Source organism: Microtus oregoni, unplaced genomic scaffold (assembly GCF_018167655.1).
Source record: "Microtus oregoni isolate MIOR12 unplaced genomic scaffold, Mior012 000011F_ref0000422, whole genome shotgun sequence".
NCBI lineage: Eukaryota > Metazoa > Chordata > Mammalia > Rodentia > Cricetidae > Microtus > Microtus oregoni.
The window spans coordinates 44,333,897-44,350,634 of NW_024543070.1; the positions used below are offsets into that span (position 1 = coordinate 44,333,897).

General features: G+C 38.3%; 1 protein-coding gene and 1 long non-coding RNA gene across 2 annotated transcripts in view; one reads left to right on the forward strand and one right to left on the reverse strand.

Annotated features, from left to right (window-relative positions):
- Window positions 1-13,261, reverse strand: part of LOC121453626 (DNA excision repair protein ERCC-6-like 2) — an 83,956-nt gene extending 70,695 nt beyond the window's left edge. Inside the window, exons 1-3 of the mRNA XM_041660519.1 lie at window positions 12,984-13,261; window positions 8,766-9,190; window positions 4,624-4,743 (exon numbers count right to left, since the gene is read on the reverse strand). Coding sequence (XP_041516453.1) covers window positions 4,624-4,743; window positions 8,766-9,190; window positions 12,984-13,026 — 588 coding nt within the window. The 5' untranslated portion in view covers window positions 13,027-13,261. The remainder of the gene's footprint in view (window positions 1-4,623; window positions 4,744-8,765; window positions 9,191-12,983) is intronic.
- Window positions 13,262-13,337: 76 nt separating this feature from the next.
- Window positions 13,338-14,721, forward strand: LOC121453627. The gene is made up of 2 exons (XR_005975034.1): window positions 13,338-13,549; window positions 13,874-14,721. It is a non-coding gene; the product is annotated as an uncharacterized LOC121453627 (long non-coding RNA).
- The last annotated feature ends 2,017 nt before the right edge of the window (window positions 14,722-16,738 follow it).

Genomic DNA, 16,738 nt, shown 5'->3' on the forward strand with positions numbered 1-16,738 from the left:
CTATGGGCTGTAGTATCCTGGACAAGCTATGGGAAAGCTAGCTACGCATGAACCTGAGAGCAAGTGAGAGAATGAGCCAGCAAGCAGTGTTCCCCCACGGTTCCTGCCTCCAGGTTCCCACTGTGAGTTCCTGCCCTTCAATAACAGAGTATGACCTGAAAGTGTAAGCCAAATAAACACACCCTTTCCTCCCCAAGTTGCATCTGACCAGAGTGTTTTATCACAGTAAAAGAAGGAAACAGAAACTTATGAATTGTTTCAGTCATATAAAAAAGATGGTAAATGCTACACAAAATAGCTGAAAAATTCTTTTGCTCAATACAACTGAAAATCTTTCTAACACTAGTATTGTAATTGCTAGGAAATTCTTCCTCTCATTTTTCAATTTTAATTTTCTCCCTGTGTGGTGCATGTGTATGTGTACAGATGTGCAGGGCTGAGAATGATTTTGTATGTTTTCCTCTCTCATTGAACCTGGAGCTTCCTATTTCGGCTAGGTTGGCTGTCTGGCAAGCCCTGGGCTCTGCCTATCTCTGCTGCCAGCACTGTCATGGGTGCAAACTGCCAACCCACTTTTTACACGGACACTGGAGGTACAAACTCAGGGCCCCATCACAGCAAGTACCTTACCCACTGAGCTGTCTCCATAGCCTCCGCCCTTCTCTTACAATTTATTCTTAAAAATCTCCAAAGTTTGATCTTAAAAGATAATATTTTAATTAACTTACTATGATTTATTTCATAAAGACCAAACTACAGCATAAACTTAGCCTAAATCTAATGAATCATCCAAGAATAAGTACTTGAAATGCATGATTTTGATTTGTGTCTTTTCCTTTAGGAATTCATTGGCACTTACATTTCACGCATTCCTCAAAATTTTATTCATACCTGCAACGTTTTAGAATGTATATAAAATAGATCTTTTACACATACATACATCCCTAGCTCAAAATACTAATCCTTAATTTGTAGCATCTATTAATTCATTGAGTGTTTCTTTTTCAAAGAGATTAAAGATCAGTGTTTCAGGGTTGATTTAATCCTGGCATTAGCTTTACTTTATTTATTCTCTTTTTCACAAAACATTTTTTTCCCTTTGTTTTTTCGAGACAGGGTTTCTCTGTGTAACAGACTTAGCTGTCCTGAAAATAGCTCTTGTAGACCAGGCTGGCCTTGAGCTCACAAAAATCAGCCTGCCTCTGCCTCCCAAGTGTCGGGATTAAAGACATGCGCCACTACTGCTCGGCTTCACAAAACATGTTTTAAAAATGTATGCTCCTTCAAATGGACTCTCTGAAAACATATGTGCACTGATGCCACCAAAATGAAGAACAAATTATGAAAACTATCTGCGCTGTGACACCTGGAAAGGAGCTCCCAGCAGAGCAGGAAGTCCAGGAAGATGGCAGGGGTGTGTACTCCCCACCCGCTGCAGAACTGAGAAGGCCACAATAGCACCAATGAAAGAGAAATCATCAAACAAAGTCATAAAAACAAAAGCAAGAGCAGAACCCAACGGACAAACTGAAGCAGCTGGAAGGACCAGGTCAGTAACAGTCATGTTCAGGGGTTTTCAGAAAGATCAGTGGAACGAGGCTTTTGTCAAAAACTTGACTCTGGCATCATTCCTTAGCTTTCCCTACAAAAAAGTACTGTATATATTTTTTTCAGAAAAATGTTTATTTATTAATTTTTATGTGTGTGTGGATATGCACATATGAACACTATATGCATGCAGGGGCCTGTGGAGACCAGAAGAAGCATATGATCCCCTAGAGCTGAAGTTAAAAATGATTTTGAGTTGTGGATGCTAGGAATCAAACCCTGGTACTTTTTGCAAGAACAGTAAATGCTCCTAACTGCTGAGCCATCCTTCTGATTCCTAGACACATTTTTCAAAAGTGAACTTATTTGAAAGAATTCTACAGTAAATATTAGGGCTCTGTTTTGAAATTTCAAAGATAGAATGCTTGGTACTTCAACAAAAAGGAATTTCCTTTCAATGGGAAAAAAATCAATTCAGCATTGAACCATCATCTAAAATACGTAATGACAGAACATAATAAAATTATTTAGGTCAAGTTATAAGATAAAATTTTGAACTCAGAAATCATCAAATAATCTGTTAACCAAGTATGTAACCAATATACAAACAAAATCTATGAAACCAAACTTGAAGAGACTAATGAAAGTCAACACAAACACAAGGTCAACACAACCTCAGTCATAACAGATAATTTAATTTCTCAGAACTCAGTTGCTCAAATAAACAGGAAAATCATATTAGAAGCAGGAGACACAGTTGCCACCTGTCCAAGCCTGAGTTCTTTTTCAGAGACTGTTACTCAAGAAAATTCAGGATTCTTGACTACACTGCAAAAGTTTCAGGATGAGAAAATATGAAAAAACAGTACATAGCCACATACAGACATGAGCTTGTCAAGAGAGTTGAGTTTAAGTATCTTAGCAGTAGCCATATAGATAATTTTGGTGGCTATACGGTTCCCTTGTTAAATAATTTCTAACACCCTTCCTTCAATACCATTTTTCAGTAAATGGGATCATAGGTTGTTTCCTGAGATACAGTGGATAGGTTTACAGGTGACAAATGTTGAAGGAATCCCAATTATAGTAGACACTAGGTAGTGAAAACATAGGCTTTTCCCATAAACAAAGTTTATAGTCTAGTGAGCATCTCAAAGACTTGCAGGTTTACAGCTGTGAAAGGAGTGAGCCAAACTCAAAGGACATATCCCTTTAAGTCTTATGCAAAATTCCATATCTTAGTATTCTACTTGAAATGGCTCTGATGTTTATAGACAGGCAAGTCTCACAGCAAATCTGCTAATTGTGCTGGAATTCTCGACACTCAGCAGTCAAGAGGATCCTTGTCTTTCTAATTTGTCTCAATTATAGGATTAAGGTTTTTAAGAAGGCAATCAAGTTTGGTTAAACAGAACGTACACAACTATGTGTCCATAATAACAAAGAATACAAAAAATAAATGGGTATTTTAACATAACAGACTACACAAAATACAGTATCAATACTTTACAAAGGAAATATTTCAGTTATATTATCCTAAGAACTAAGCTCTTCCATCACAAATACTATATTTATCTGGAAATTTTAGAACTTGTCTTTTAAATAGTACTTGGGTAAAAAGAGCAAAAGTGGAGTCACAGACAATTCAGACAAGAATAACGAGAACACTACTACTTATCAAGATAGTAATGGAGCTACAGTAGTGCTCAAAGGAACATCTATACATTAATGGAATTTATTAGAATACAAGACAACACAAATTAGTAAAATTTCAGCTACAGAAGATCTAATAAAAATGCTGTGTGCTATGACAAAGGATTGAAATATATATGCACAGACACATGGAGGAAGGAAGGAAAGAATAAATGAAGACACCAGTGTCAACTGAGGCAGCTATTATCTCAGACCACATGCATGAATGCTGGTAAAATAGTAAGAAAATTTAAGATAATAACAAAAATACCATGAACCAGTACTTCTCAACTTTTTATATAAATATAACTCTTCTGAGGTCATTGGAGTAAACTTGGACTTCATAGCAATCTTATGAATAAGATTTATAAAATCTTAAAGAAACCCCGTGTTAGAACTTGAGGAATATAGTTCACTACCTTAATAAAACAGTAATTGTCTTCATCTAATCACTCCATCTTTATTCCTATTAATTTTCTAAATACTGAGGACAACAAAAGAGCACATAAGGGGACTGGAGATGGCTCAGTTGGTAAAGGACCTGCTGTGCAAGCATGAGGGTCTGATTCAATCCTCAGCACCCATGGTTTAAAAAGCTGTGTGCCAGTGAACACCTACAGTCCCAGCACTGAGGACATAGAAACAAGAGGATTCCTGGGCTTGCTGGCTGGCCAGTCTAGATGGATCAGCAAGGTCCAGGTTTGCTGAGAGACCCTGACTCAAAAACTCAAAAACTAAGGTGAAGAAAGAAGACACCAGACACTGACCTCTGGTTCTCGTTAGCATACGTGCATGTGCCTCTGCATACGTATGTGCGCGCGCACGTGCACACACACACTATACACACACACGTATACACACACACACGTATACACACACACACACGCGCGCACACACACACGTATACACACACACACGCACACACACGTATACACACACACACACGCGCGCACACACATGTATACACACACGTATACACACACACACACGTATACACACACACACGTATACACACACACACACGTATACACACACACACACACACGTATACACACAAAGGCTGCAAGCGTAACGCTTCTGATAATTTTATTGTTTTATTAATTTTGTTACAAATCTCTTATTTTGTGCATGTTACCCTGAACATGTCCAATCTTGTCTGATCTCAACAGAGCCAGGCCTGATTAGTTACGGGGTGGGCAAGTCTCAGATATAACTTGATTCAACTAGCAGATGAAACTGGCAACCTTCCAAAAATAGTCTAATTAAATAAATAGTTCAATGTCTAAATTCCTGTTTTAAAATGTATAATACATTATATTGTGATTAAATGCTTCTGTATTTGCAATGTCAGCTTTATAAGCTAAACACTTCGAGACATTTTACCTTTTGGGCCGTAGAAGAGGGTTCCTTTTTCATACTTTTTAGTAAGAACTCTGGCATGTTATTTTCAATATCTTCACGAGTTCCCTTTTTATGCAAAACTGCAGCCAGAAATGAAATAACCTGGGAAGAAAAAAGACTTTATCACTATGCATAATTTCACTGTACATGTGACAAACTAATCAGTAAACTACAAACAAAAATATGTCAGAGGAAGCATAAAAATATTGGTACTTTCTTTGAATTAACAAGCAAACATATAATAATACTACCTTTGAACACATAAAACTCCACATGGCCATCATCTCAGAACAATTCTGCCCATTTGATGAATTCTTTCTTTATTCCCTCATCTGAGATATTACCTTACTATTTGTTTCTATCCATGGATACTATCTTCTCAAAGCCTCTAGAATAAACTATACATTTTTCTTTTCCTGTAAAAAATGAATTCCTTAAAGGAAGAAATATTTGCCTCATAGATTAGTACCTTTGTTTATCTAATGAATGGCAATGCCAATTTAATGTAGGGTACCACAACTCATCAATACACATACCATTTTAAATAGTGGCTATTCTCCAAAAATTAAATAAGAAGGCTAAAAATAAGAAAAAGCATGTGTAGTCACACGATCAACAACAAGTAACGTTCAACCAATTAGACGCTGGCTGGTTGAAACGTTAGCTCTAGTTCTTTGGCAGCTGTGTGAACTTCAGCAAGGTGATTCAACTCCCTAAATAGTTCTTTGCAAAAATGATAAAAATAATATTGGCAAGGTTGTTTTAAAGATTTGGGATGAAAGTGTATGAGGTGGGTATTCATATAGAAGTAAATAAATCATTACTTTAAAAAATAAATTATAGGGGCTGGAGAGATGGCTCAGCGGTTAAGAGCGTTGCATGCTCTTCCAAAGGTCCTGAGTTCAATTCCCAGCAACCACGTGGTGGCTCACAACCATCTGTAATGAGGTCTGGTGCCCTCTTCTGGCCTTCAGGCATACACGCAGAAAGAATATTATATACATAATAAATAAATAAATAAATAAATAAGTTTAAAAAAATAAATAAATTATAGAAATATTGAAATCTAGAGAAAAATTATAAAAGAAAGTAGAAAAACTATAAAGGAAAGTTTGGATTTGGGGACAAGGAAGGGGGATGACAAAGATCTTTTTTCTCTAGCCCAGGGAAGACTAAAGCTCACTTAGTAACCTGGTCAAGGTGGCCTCAAACTTGTAGCAATCCTGCTTTATCCTTCCCAAGTGCTGGAATTACAAGTGTGACTGCATCCATGCATGTGTTTGTCAGTACACACCTTATGAGAAAAGTGATTTTAATATGTAGATACCAATTATCTAAACCCAAATGAGAGAAGAAAAGGAATGGTAATTAGAGTTATTTGAAGAAATAAAAGTTGTTCATTTAAAAAAAAATCTTAAGCCATAGGCTCAGTAGTTAGAAATATTAATTACTCACCACCACCAAAATAAAAAATTATCAAAAATTCACAAGTGGGTGCTTCATAGAACAAAAACTGAGACACAAAAGTTATTAAAAGTGACTAGAGGAAACAAATAGAATACTTTAGAATACTTCTAAAATAATCTTAATTCTAGATTTGTCAAATTCCCTAAAGCAAAAACATGAAATGCTTTTCACTTACTTAATCTCAGATCTAGGGCTGAAGCGATAGATGGTGTAGCAGCTAAGAAGTGCACTACTCTCGCAGAGGACCAGGTCTGGTTCTCAGCACCTACACTGGGTGGCTCACTATTGCCTGCAACTCCAGCTCCAGGGGATCATACACCTTTTTCTGAACACCTCAGGTACCTGCACACATATGTGCTCATACTCATGCACAGAAACACACATACACACATAATTAAGAACAAATCATTTTTAAAAACACTCAGACTTTTGTAAAATATCGTAACTACATTTTAAGATCCAATTAGAAATCAGCTTTACCTAATTCCTTAAATACACTAATGATAATAACAACAATATACACTAACTTCTAACTTTACTGCTTCATTCACCCACACCCAAAAAAAGGTATAAACTTGTCCTTTAGTTGAGAACACACCCTAAGTGAACAGGGAGACTAAAGCCATGGAAATCTCTCAGCCTGATATAATTAAAGTGATGCTAACTATAATGTGTTAATAATATACAAAGGGGAAAGAAGGATGTGAAGAATCATACAGGTAGTTCATGGGCCAGGGCCAAAATGGTACTCATCTCATCTATGCTATTTTTACTGGCCTAAGTCTATCAAAACTACACTGACATGCAAGATTAGAGAAACACTGTACTTGGTCTACTACTCCACAGCAAAAGGAACATGGATATCTGGAGAAGATCAGGCCTGGTCTACCACAATTCACTGCCACAGTACAGGTCTACACAAATCTCAATTTACAGATCTATGACAAATTTAGAATGAAGATTTTTAAAACTAATCCTCAGAAGAAACTAATCAGAAGGTTCTTTACTATGGAATATTTACAAAATTGCTTACAGAATATATATAGATAAATAGATAAAAATTTAAGACTATCACATTAGAACAATAAAAGTCATAACCTGCATTTCAAAGATAAAATATTTTCCAGGAAAAGTTTTGCTTTCACAGGCATTCCCTTCTAAACTCTGCCAAGCAAACGTTTTTATAAGTCACCTTCCCTCACCTGCAGTTACCTCCTGATATAGAATAAATGAGAGACTAGGAAACAGTTCAAACATTCGAACCAAAGGCCTAGCCAAAAAAAAAAAAAAAAAAAAAAAAGGAGGGTGACAAGTGGGTTTCATAAGACAAAAGAGATAACCACATTCCTTATTGTTTTTCATCTCACAGAAGATGAAAAGAAACAGAGAATGTTTCAGAACAATATTTGCAAAAAGATTTTTGCTTGCTTAAAAAAAATGGTAATGCAGAGAGTGACAAACTTCAACGTACTTAGCACTAAATGGGATGTCTTTATCCCACCCTTCCCCTCCAGGCTCAGATCTATGCAGAAGAGGAAACAGAAAGGTTACAAAGCCAGAAGTTAAGGACAACTCCAAGGAAATCGCATGTTCTAGGTATAGTAAGACTGAAGCACACATGAACTCAGAAACTGTGCCAACAAGCACAAGATCTGCACAAGTTCAAGACAGACAGCTTCCCAGAATGGAAAAAGGGAAGTGGGCATGAAGTCCCACTCCCTAGCCAAGAAGCTATTTACAACTGATAGCTGATCAAGAGGGAAAGCCCATTGTCTTCAATAGAGTGGCAATGGGTGTATCAACCACACACTCCAGAGCTGGTCTTATGGTCAGGGTCCTTGGTCAGCACAAAATGAATCCCATGGGTTTCTTTGTTTCGTTTTTCTTTTGAGTGTGTGTTGTTGTTGGTTGATTCCCTGCCTGGTTTCTTTGGTTTTTTGCTTGTGTGTGTGTGTGTGTGTGTGTGTGTGTGTGTGTTTAAGAGAGGAAAGAATACGGTGTTGGGAAAGGCAGAGGATTTAAGAGGAGTTAGGAAAGGGTAAAAAATGCCGGGCGGTGGTGGGGCAGGTCTTTAATCCCAGCACTCAGGACGCAGAGGCAGGCGGATCTCTATGAGTTCGAGACCAGCCTGGTCTACAGAGCTAGTTCCAGGACAGGCTCCAAAGCCACAGAGAAACCCTGTCTCGAAAAACAAAAAAACAAAACAAAACAAAACGACCAAAATATATTTTTAAAAATGTATAATTAAATGCCACTTTGAAAGGCGATTTAGCTCATTTTTCATTACAAAGCTCGAGTCTTACAATATGAATTACAGATATTATCAAATTTATCTTTAAAATGCAAAGGCTATTTTGCTTCGTTTTTAAAGGGCTTGGGGCGCTAGATGTTAATTAACTTTTTATATTGCATATGGCATTTTCTCTAAGAATAAAAATTAAGAAAAATGTTATTCCCCACATATTAACAAAGTACTGAGGATAAAATAGTGACACACCGAGTCACTGTTCTCAATTCTGAAACTTTACCATCTAGCTAATGAGACAAACAAAAACGTATAGTAACAGGTGGTATTACAAAAAGAGATTTGAATAAGTTAATGCACTCTTATACATAGGATGAGCTTACCCTGATTATAAAGTAATTAATATAAATACCTGTATTGTTTTTCCAAGTCCCATGTCATCACCGAGAATACACCCTCTTCCCTGGATGTAGTGTCCGTAGAGAAACTGAGCTCCCTCTCTTTGGTAATCGCGCAAATACCTATTAATAGTGTAAGGAATGGAGTCTCCATCTTCAGATAATTTAAAAGCATTAGCCAATGGTGGAATTTTTCGATCTGGGAAATAAGGTTTTTCCAAATCTTCATCATCAAATATAAAACTTCTGGAGAAATTTTTAGCTGATTTTACTTCTTGAAGTCTTTGAAGAGGTATTTTCTTTTCCTGAAAATCTGAATACAGGACAATTGCACATGGCTTCCCATCTTCATCCACAGTGATAGACTTTATGGTTGCTTCACAAAGCTTTTTCTCATCTGAAGAAGGAGCAAGACATCTTTCTCCTGGATACCACCTGTCTATAAGAAGAAAGAAAATTAGCTTTTCTAAAAGCTCACGAAGTCATACCTCATTATCTGAGAAAAGAAAATATAACATGTTTTCCAAATAACTTAAACAAAATAAATATTTATTTTCATGCATATTTTTCTAAAATATATTATCAGATGTATTCCTATAAAATTGATCTTGATGGTCAACCAGAGCTGAAATCCACTGATTTAAACATTCTTTCTGATTCATAAATATTATACACATTCTCCTTATATGATACAGCAAGAGAAACAGACACAGTAAAGAGTAAGCTGGAATCTTCAGGAAAGCAACTCTGTGACATGAGCTTTTTGTTTACTCCATCCTTCTCTGAACACCGGTATGTAATAGGCCAAGGGAACCTCTTATCTGACTACAATGACACCACAACCATTACAGCTTATCTATTTTGGGTGTTGAATATTTTAAACTGTAAGAGAGGGCTCTGAAAAGTATTTGAAGCCATTGCAGAACACCAGGGTTCAATTCCCAGTATTCACACAGTGGTTCATAACCATTTATAACTCCATTCCAAGTTATCCAACACCCTCTTCAGATTTCCCTGGGTGCCAGGCAAACATGTGGTACACATAAATACACGGGCAAAACACTCATACACCTTAAATAAAATAAGTCTTGAAAAGAGAGACAAAAATGAGTCCTAAGAGCCCTTTGTAAGATCCTGCCATTACTGAAGATACTGATTTCTATGCACCTGAACTCACTCTTTGTTAACTATTCAGCCAACTGTCTTTTTTTCTCTTCTGAAGACAGCATGAGTGGGGAGAGATTTCCTAGAATATACTACTAAGCAGCTTAAGGAGAACAAAATGGAGAGCACTAAGAAAAGGTAATTTTCCAAATGGAATTCCTCATTGAAAGGATCTAAGAAATTATACAGCTATAACTGTAAGGATACTGGGGATTATTTTTCTTACACACTCCTCACTGATACCACAAGACCATCAGTGCTTTCCTAGGATCTTCCTGAGAAGTTCCAGTTAGAACTTCAAAACATTTCTGGTTATAATGAGAGGTATAAGCTGTCTTAAGCAGGAATAACTCACCGTGATGGTCTTCATCAATTATTCCTCAAAAGCATTATTCCCACTAACTTTGCTGAGGTGGTTTTACTATAGTCATCCTAAGTACACATGAAAAAAACATGTTCTCCCACTCTATTCTTAAGATCCAAACTGAGAACTGTTATTCTATTATGAAATTAACCCTACTTTACTGTCCAGGCACGAAGGGTGTGCAGGTCCAAGTGTCTTCTCTCTGGGACAGCGCTAGCTGAGCCTGAGCTAACGATACCATGGCAGTTCCTAACACATAATTTCTGTTTTAAATGATGCATCTGCCTCTGATTTTTAAAACCTAATTCCTTAATTTGACACTCAACATACATGATTTGAACACTGATTATTTATCAGACACTGTACCACATAATGGGTATAAAATGAAGAACAATGTCAAAGAAAGGTAGTGAGTAGTTTCCCTGCATCTTATTTCCAGGGATCATTTATGGATATTAATCCACACACCTTAGAACACCTGATTTTTGACAAAGAAGCAAAAAATATCAAATGGAAAAAAGAAAGCATACTTAACAAATGGTGCTGGCATATCTGGATATCAACATGTAGAAGAATGAAAATAGATCCATATCTATCACCATGCTCAAAACTCAAGTCCAAAGGATCAAAGACCTCAACATAAAGTCAGCCACATTGAAAATCATAGAACAGAAAGTAGGAAGTACATTTGAACGCATTGGCACAGGAGACTACTTCCTAAATATAACCCCAGTAGCACAGACACTGAGAGAAACAATTAATAAATGGGACCACCTGAAACTAAAAAGCTTCTGTAAATCAACATGGTCAACAAGACAAACGACAGCCTACAGAATGGGAAAGATCTTCACTAACCCCACATTGGACAGAGGGCTGATCTCCAAAATATACAAAGAACTCAAGAAATTGTTCATCAAAAGAACAAATAATCCAATAAAAAATGGAGTAGAGACCTAAACAGAGAACTCTCAACAGAGGAATCTAAAACGACTAAAAGACACTTAAGGAAATGCTCAACATCCTAAGTCATCAGAGAAATGCAAATCAAAACAACTCTGAGATTCCATCTTACACCTGTCAGAATGGCCAAGATCAAAAACACTGACGACACTTATGCTGGAGAGGTTGTGGGGTAAAGGGAACACTTCTGCATTGCTGGTCAGAGTGCAAGCTGGTACAGCCTCTTTGGATATCAGTATGGCGATTTCTCAGAAAATTAGGAAACAACCTTCCTCAAGACGGAGTAATACAACTCTTGGGTATATACCCAAAGGATGCTCAATCGTACCACAAGGACATGTGCTCAACTATGTTCATAGCAGCATTGTTTGTCATAGTCAGAACCTGGAAACAACCTAAATGCCCCAAACCAAAGACTGCATAAGGAAAATGTGGTACATTTACACAATGGAGTACTACACAGCAGAAAAAAAAATGACATCTTGAAATTTGCAGGCAAATAGATGGAGCTAGAAAACATCATATTGAGTGAGGTAACCCAGACCCAGAAAGACAATTATCATATGTACTTACTCATAAGTGGTTTTTAAACATAAAGCAAAGAAAAGCAGCCTACCAATCACAATCCCAGAGAACCTAGACAACAATGAGGACCCTAAGAGAGACATACATGGATCTAATCTACAAGGGAAGTAGAAAAGGACAAGATCACCTGAGTAAATTGGGAGAATGGGGACCATGGAGAGGGTTGAAGGGGAGGGGAGAGAGAGGGAGGGGAGCAGAGAAAAATGTAGAGCTCAATAAAATCAATAAAAAAAAAGTTCTACTTATTTGCCTTTAGCAGACAGACTCACAAAGGCATTTATATTTGTGGGCCCTTAATTATGATGACTTTATCAATTTATAGTCCCGGAGTTCAGGGCTTGTTGCCTACTCTGAGATTTAGCACTGGATCCCGCCTTGCTTTCATGAGAGACCTTCCTCAAAGGAAAAAGCAAAATTTATCAGAAGATTCCTGGGCAACAAACAGTCAACTGTATATCCATTCTGTGAGGTCTATAGGATGCTCCACCTGTAAGCCAACTGGCTGCTAACACTGGTGGCCTGGGCTCCATGCCCACAGCTCACAAGGTGGAAGGAGAGAACTGACGTGCTCAAGTTGTCCCCTAACGTACACATGCCTGGTGCGTGCACACGCAGGCATACACAAAACGGTTTTTAATCAGTTATAGCAATCACTGTAATTAATATAAGTTAGGGGGCAAGCCTGCATCCTGATACTTATGAAATAAACATGCCTTCTTCAAAAACTCTTGGTGGTCTACTAGAGGCAGAATTCGCGGCTTCAATACACCATGTAATAAGCTGTCTGTGTAATAAGACTAAAACTTAACTAAATAGACCTTCACTCATCCACTTAACAAATTCCTACTATCGTCTAGTGACTGGCATATGCAAAGACGGAAAGGAAAAATATCTAACATTTACTGAATGCTTATTACGGGTCAAAAGTGGAGTCACTTGCGTACATCTCATCTAATAGTCATGAAACTCAACTGTCCCCATTGAAAAGATGAGGTGTCTGTTCCCACGGAGAGGAGCAGCACTAACTCTTGACGTTCAGGTTCCCGCGGTGAAAGGGGTCTAAAGCGTCAGCTGCCAATCAAAAAACCACGCGGAAGCCTCTCCCGGAAGTCCCTTCGGGGCGCGTGTCAGCGCAAAGGCGCGAGCTCGGAGCTCATACCTTTGCGGGATTCCGCGCGGGGCTGCGGGGAGGAGGCGTCCATCGGGCCAGGGGGAGGCGCCTGGCAGCCCCGCCGCTCTCGACATCTAGCGGTCGGCGGCGAAGAGGGCACGGCTCGGAGGCCGCCCGCCTGGCATCGCCCGCCGGGAGCGCAGAGTTCGGGGTGGGCGTCACCGCAGCGACCAGCCGCAGTGCCGAAATCCCGCGAGAACGACCCCCTAGGCGCTCCCGGCAGATATCGCGAGAAGATGGGTTAGCCTCCAAGCCGGCTCCGGCGAGCTCCCTTCTGGACTCGGTCGGCCCGGTCGATCTGCGGACGTCCAAATATCGCGAGATTTGGTACTCATCGCCGACTTTGAACTTTTATTTATCTATTTATTTTTGCTGAGGCTCCAGGCGCGTGGCGTTCCCCAACAGCGGGAAAGGACAGTGTGAACCTTGCAAAGATTGCTGTCCTTGTGCTGGCTTCGTCGTCTGGGAGCTTCAGGAGGGCGAGCTTTAAGAGGTCGTCTTATTGGGTTTACCTAGTTTATTGTTACAAAACCAGCAGGCCTTGCACAAACAAGGTAAACAAGGGGGGTTCGGTTAACTAACCCCGGAGTTTTAGCCTCGTGAAACGCCCTGATGAAGAAGCGCACACCACGCAGCCTGTTACCCTCTCTAGCATGAGCTAAATGGATGCTGCCCGTTGTCTGACACCTCCCCGCCAAGTTAATGAAGCCAGAGTATCTTTTTGCACTCTGTTACAATGTTACAGTGTTACAATGTTCGTGTACTACGCAGTATGTCGTTGATTTAGCTGGAATAAGCCTCTTGCCTATTGCGGTTGTAACCGGTTCCCACAAAACTTTTTGTTTTAAACAGCATTAATGTCTTTATGATTTCTGTAGGCCACAATTCCTATATGGGTCTCCTGAAGCTAAATCCAATGTCAGAAGCTGCATTCCTTCCCGAAGGTGGAAGAAATCATGACTCCTCGACTTGACCAGGATGGATTCAGAGCTCACCAGAATAATCTCATTTCCATGTCTGCATTCTTAACCGCATCAGTAAAGACCCTTATGAAACGTAAAAAAAAGTTTATGGTTCCTGAATTTATAGAGACAAATTTCTTTTTGAGGGAATCATTATCCTGCCTGCTATAGGATCTTTTTTGAATACACTATGCCTGTCCTACAAAGCGATCTCCATTTTTTGCAGTCACAATAAGAAATGTTTGTTCATACAAATATGAAATGTATCCACTTAAAATTTACATGCTGCATAGGTTAATATTTTGACTGGTAGTTTATTGTACCATATTATTTTTGATCCATTGATTCTAACTTAAGATCCCCATCTATTATAGGACATGTTTCAGATACAACCATTGAAAACATTATTAATTACAACCTTTGATTCTAGCATACATTCTGATGTATTCCTTATCTTAAACTCTCCTCACATACTCTTTGAAATCAAAATGATAAATAGAAATTTTAATCAAGCTTGGTTTTTTGGGTTTTTTTGTTTTTTTTTTTTTGTTGTTGTTGTTGTTTTTTGCTACAAGAAAAGTTTGGCTCTTCCCCACTCTCCAACCTGCTATCCATTGATATCATTAATTGTATATTGTCTTGATTTCCCAGAAGTCTGTTGATTTAAGATGTCAATCCTTACAGAGCTGACCTGTAACTACAGGTGACTTGATAAACTCAAAATAAGTTTGATTTAAATAAAATAAATCAACTTGTCGAAGGAATATTCTTATGACTAACAAGAAAGAAGACACCTTATCCTTGAGTGTCGATTATGTCACCGCATTGCTATGCTTGTCCTGTACAATGAAACGGAAACAGTTGTAACATGAAACTATCTTAAAGATCTACGTGCTTCATGAAGTTAAGCATCTGTAACATTCTTCCTGCCTTTACCAGTAGCTGTTGTTCTTGCCGGTTGTCTGCCAGTCTCTTGTGGGGATGCTGATATTGTGACCCTCCAAACACTATAATGCTAATTATTTCAAAGTGAAATTGATATATTTGAGAATTTCTGAAGTCAATTATAAGTATTGTTGCATTGACTATGTTGCATGCAAAACCACTAGCAATAGAGAACCTAGAATAATTAAGCCAAATTAGACTATAACAATAGGATTGTGGTGTAGCGCACCTGGAATATAGATCATATACTTGACATGCATGAGACCCAAGGTTCAACCCTCAGCACCCAATACAATCATCATAGCATAAGCATTTCAAAAGAATTTTACTTGAATATTAAAGAGACTTTTAGCATTATTAACCCCCCAATACTTTATTAAAATTGGTTAATATTTAAGCTCACAATGTAAAAAAATACATATTGTGAGGCAAATAGGTCTTTAAAATGATGGATTAATCCATCAAAAGGCTCATAGAAAACAATAAGTATGAAAACAAAAATAACACAAGAATGTTGTTAAGTTTTATTAATTATATGAGTTTGGGTTGTAGCCTTTCTTTCTCCCTTGATCTATTGTCGCAGCCAATGAAAAGAAAGATGGAAGATGTAAGTGAGAGCAAGAGAAAAGAAATGCAGTGGATGTGTCCTTGTGTGCCAATAAGTCTTAACGTTTAGCATTTAAAAACCAAGGGTGTGGGGCTGTAGTTCAGTTGATGTATGGCCATCATACATGAAGCCCTGTGTTCAACGCCCAGCACCACATGAACAGAGTGGTGACACACACCTGTAATCCCATCACTAGGGGTATAGAGGCATAAGGATCAGAAGTACAAAGTCATTTGCAGCCTCAGCAAGCTTGAGGCCAGCCTGGGTTATAGAGGCTCTGTCTCCAAACAAAGGTCTGTGTGTGTATAGGCAAGAGCTCCATCACTGAACTGTGTTCCCAGCCTTCCTGACTTGTTCTTATATAAGGTCTCTAAAACCGTGTACAGAAGAAATCTTTAGATTTGAAGAATTAAAGCCTGTGACTTTGATGTAGTATTCCATTTAATGGCAGATAATAAGCCTGAAAATTCTGCAACTAAACAAGAACTGGTATTGTTTACTGATGGCCCAGTCAGTAAAGTGAGTTCAGATGGCCAGCATCTGTATAAAAAGTCTAGGAATGGGTATGTGCACCCATAACCCTGGTGCTGGTTGTGGAGGGAAGAAGACAGGTGGATTCCTTAAGCTTTTATGCAGTCATTTGGTGAGCTCTGGTTTCAGCCAGAGACTCCAAAATGATTAGGTGGAGATCAAGGAAGACATGTATTACCAACCTCTGGCCTCTGTGCATATACATATGTTTACACATATGAACACAGGTACACACAATCACCCATAAGTACTGGATGAAATATTTCTGTCAAAATACTAAGATGTATAATTTACCTCTCAAAAATATATTACAAGCACACAGGACATCTACGTAAGGAACTGAAAGCTGGCTTATTGAAGTGGTACTTAACCCACTGCTATCATGAAGGCATTAACCTGTCTCAGTTACATAACCATGAATTTTAACAGTCATTGGCAGAAGATAAAGCTTTCATCCTCACAGAGTCTTATTAAAGCCCATGTTGGAAGTAAAACTCTCCATTTAAAATAAGAAGATTTGAAATACAATGTTCTTCACGAAATGGCAAACTTAAAGAAACACCTAAACGATGGAAAAAGGATGTGCTTGAGGATCCTTTTCAAGGATTTTCTATGCTGTTGATTTTTATGATATTTTCCTGTATCTGCAGCATACAGATTTAGAATTTTCATTTGCACACAATCTGGAAATCCCCAAA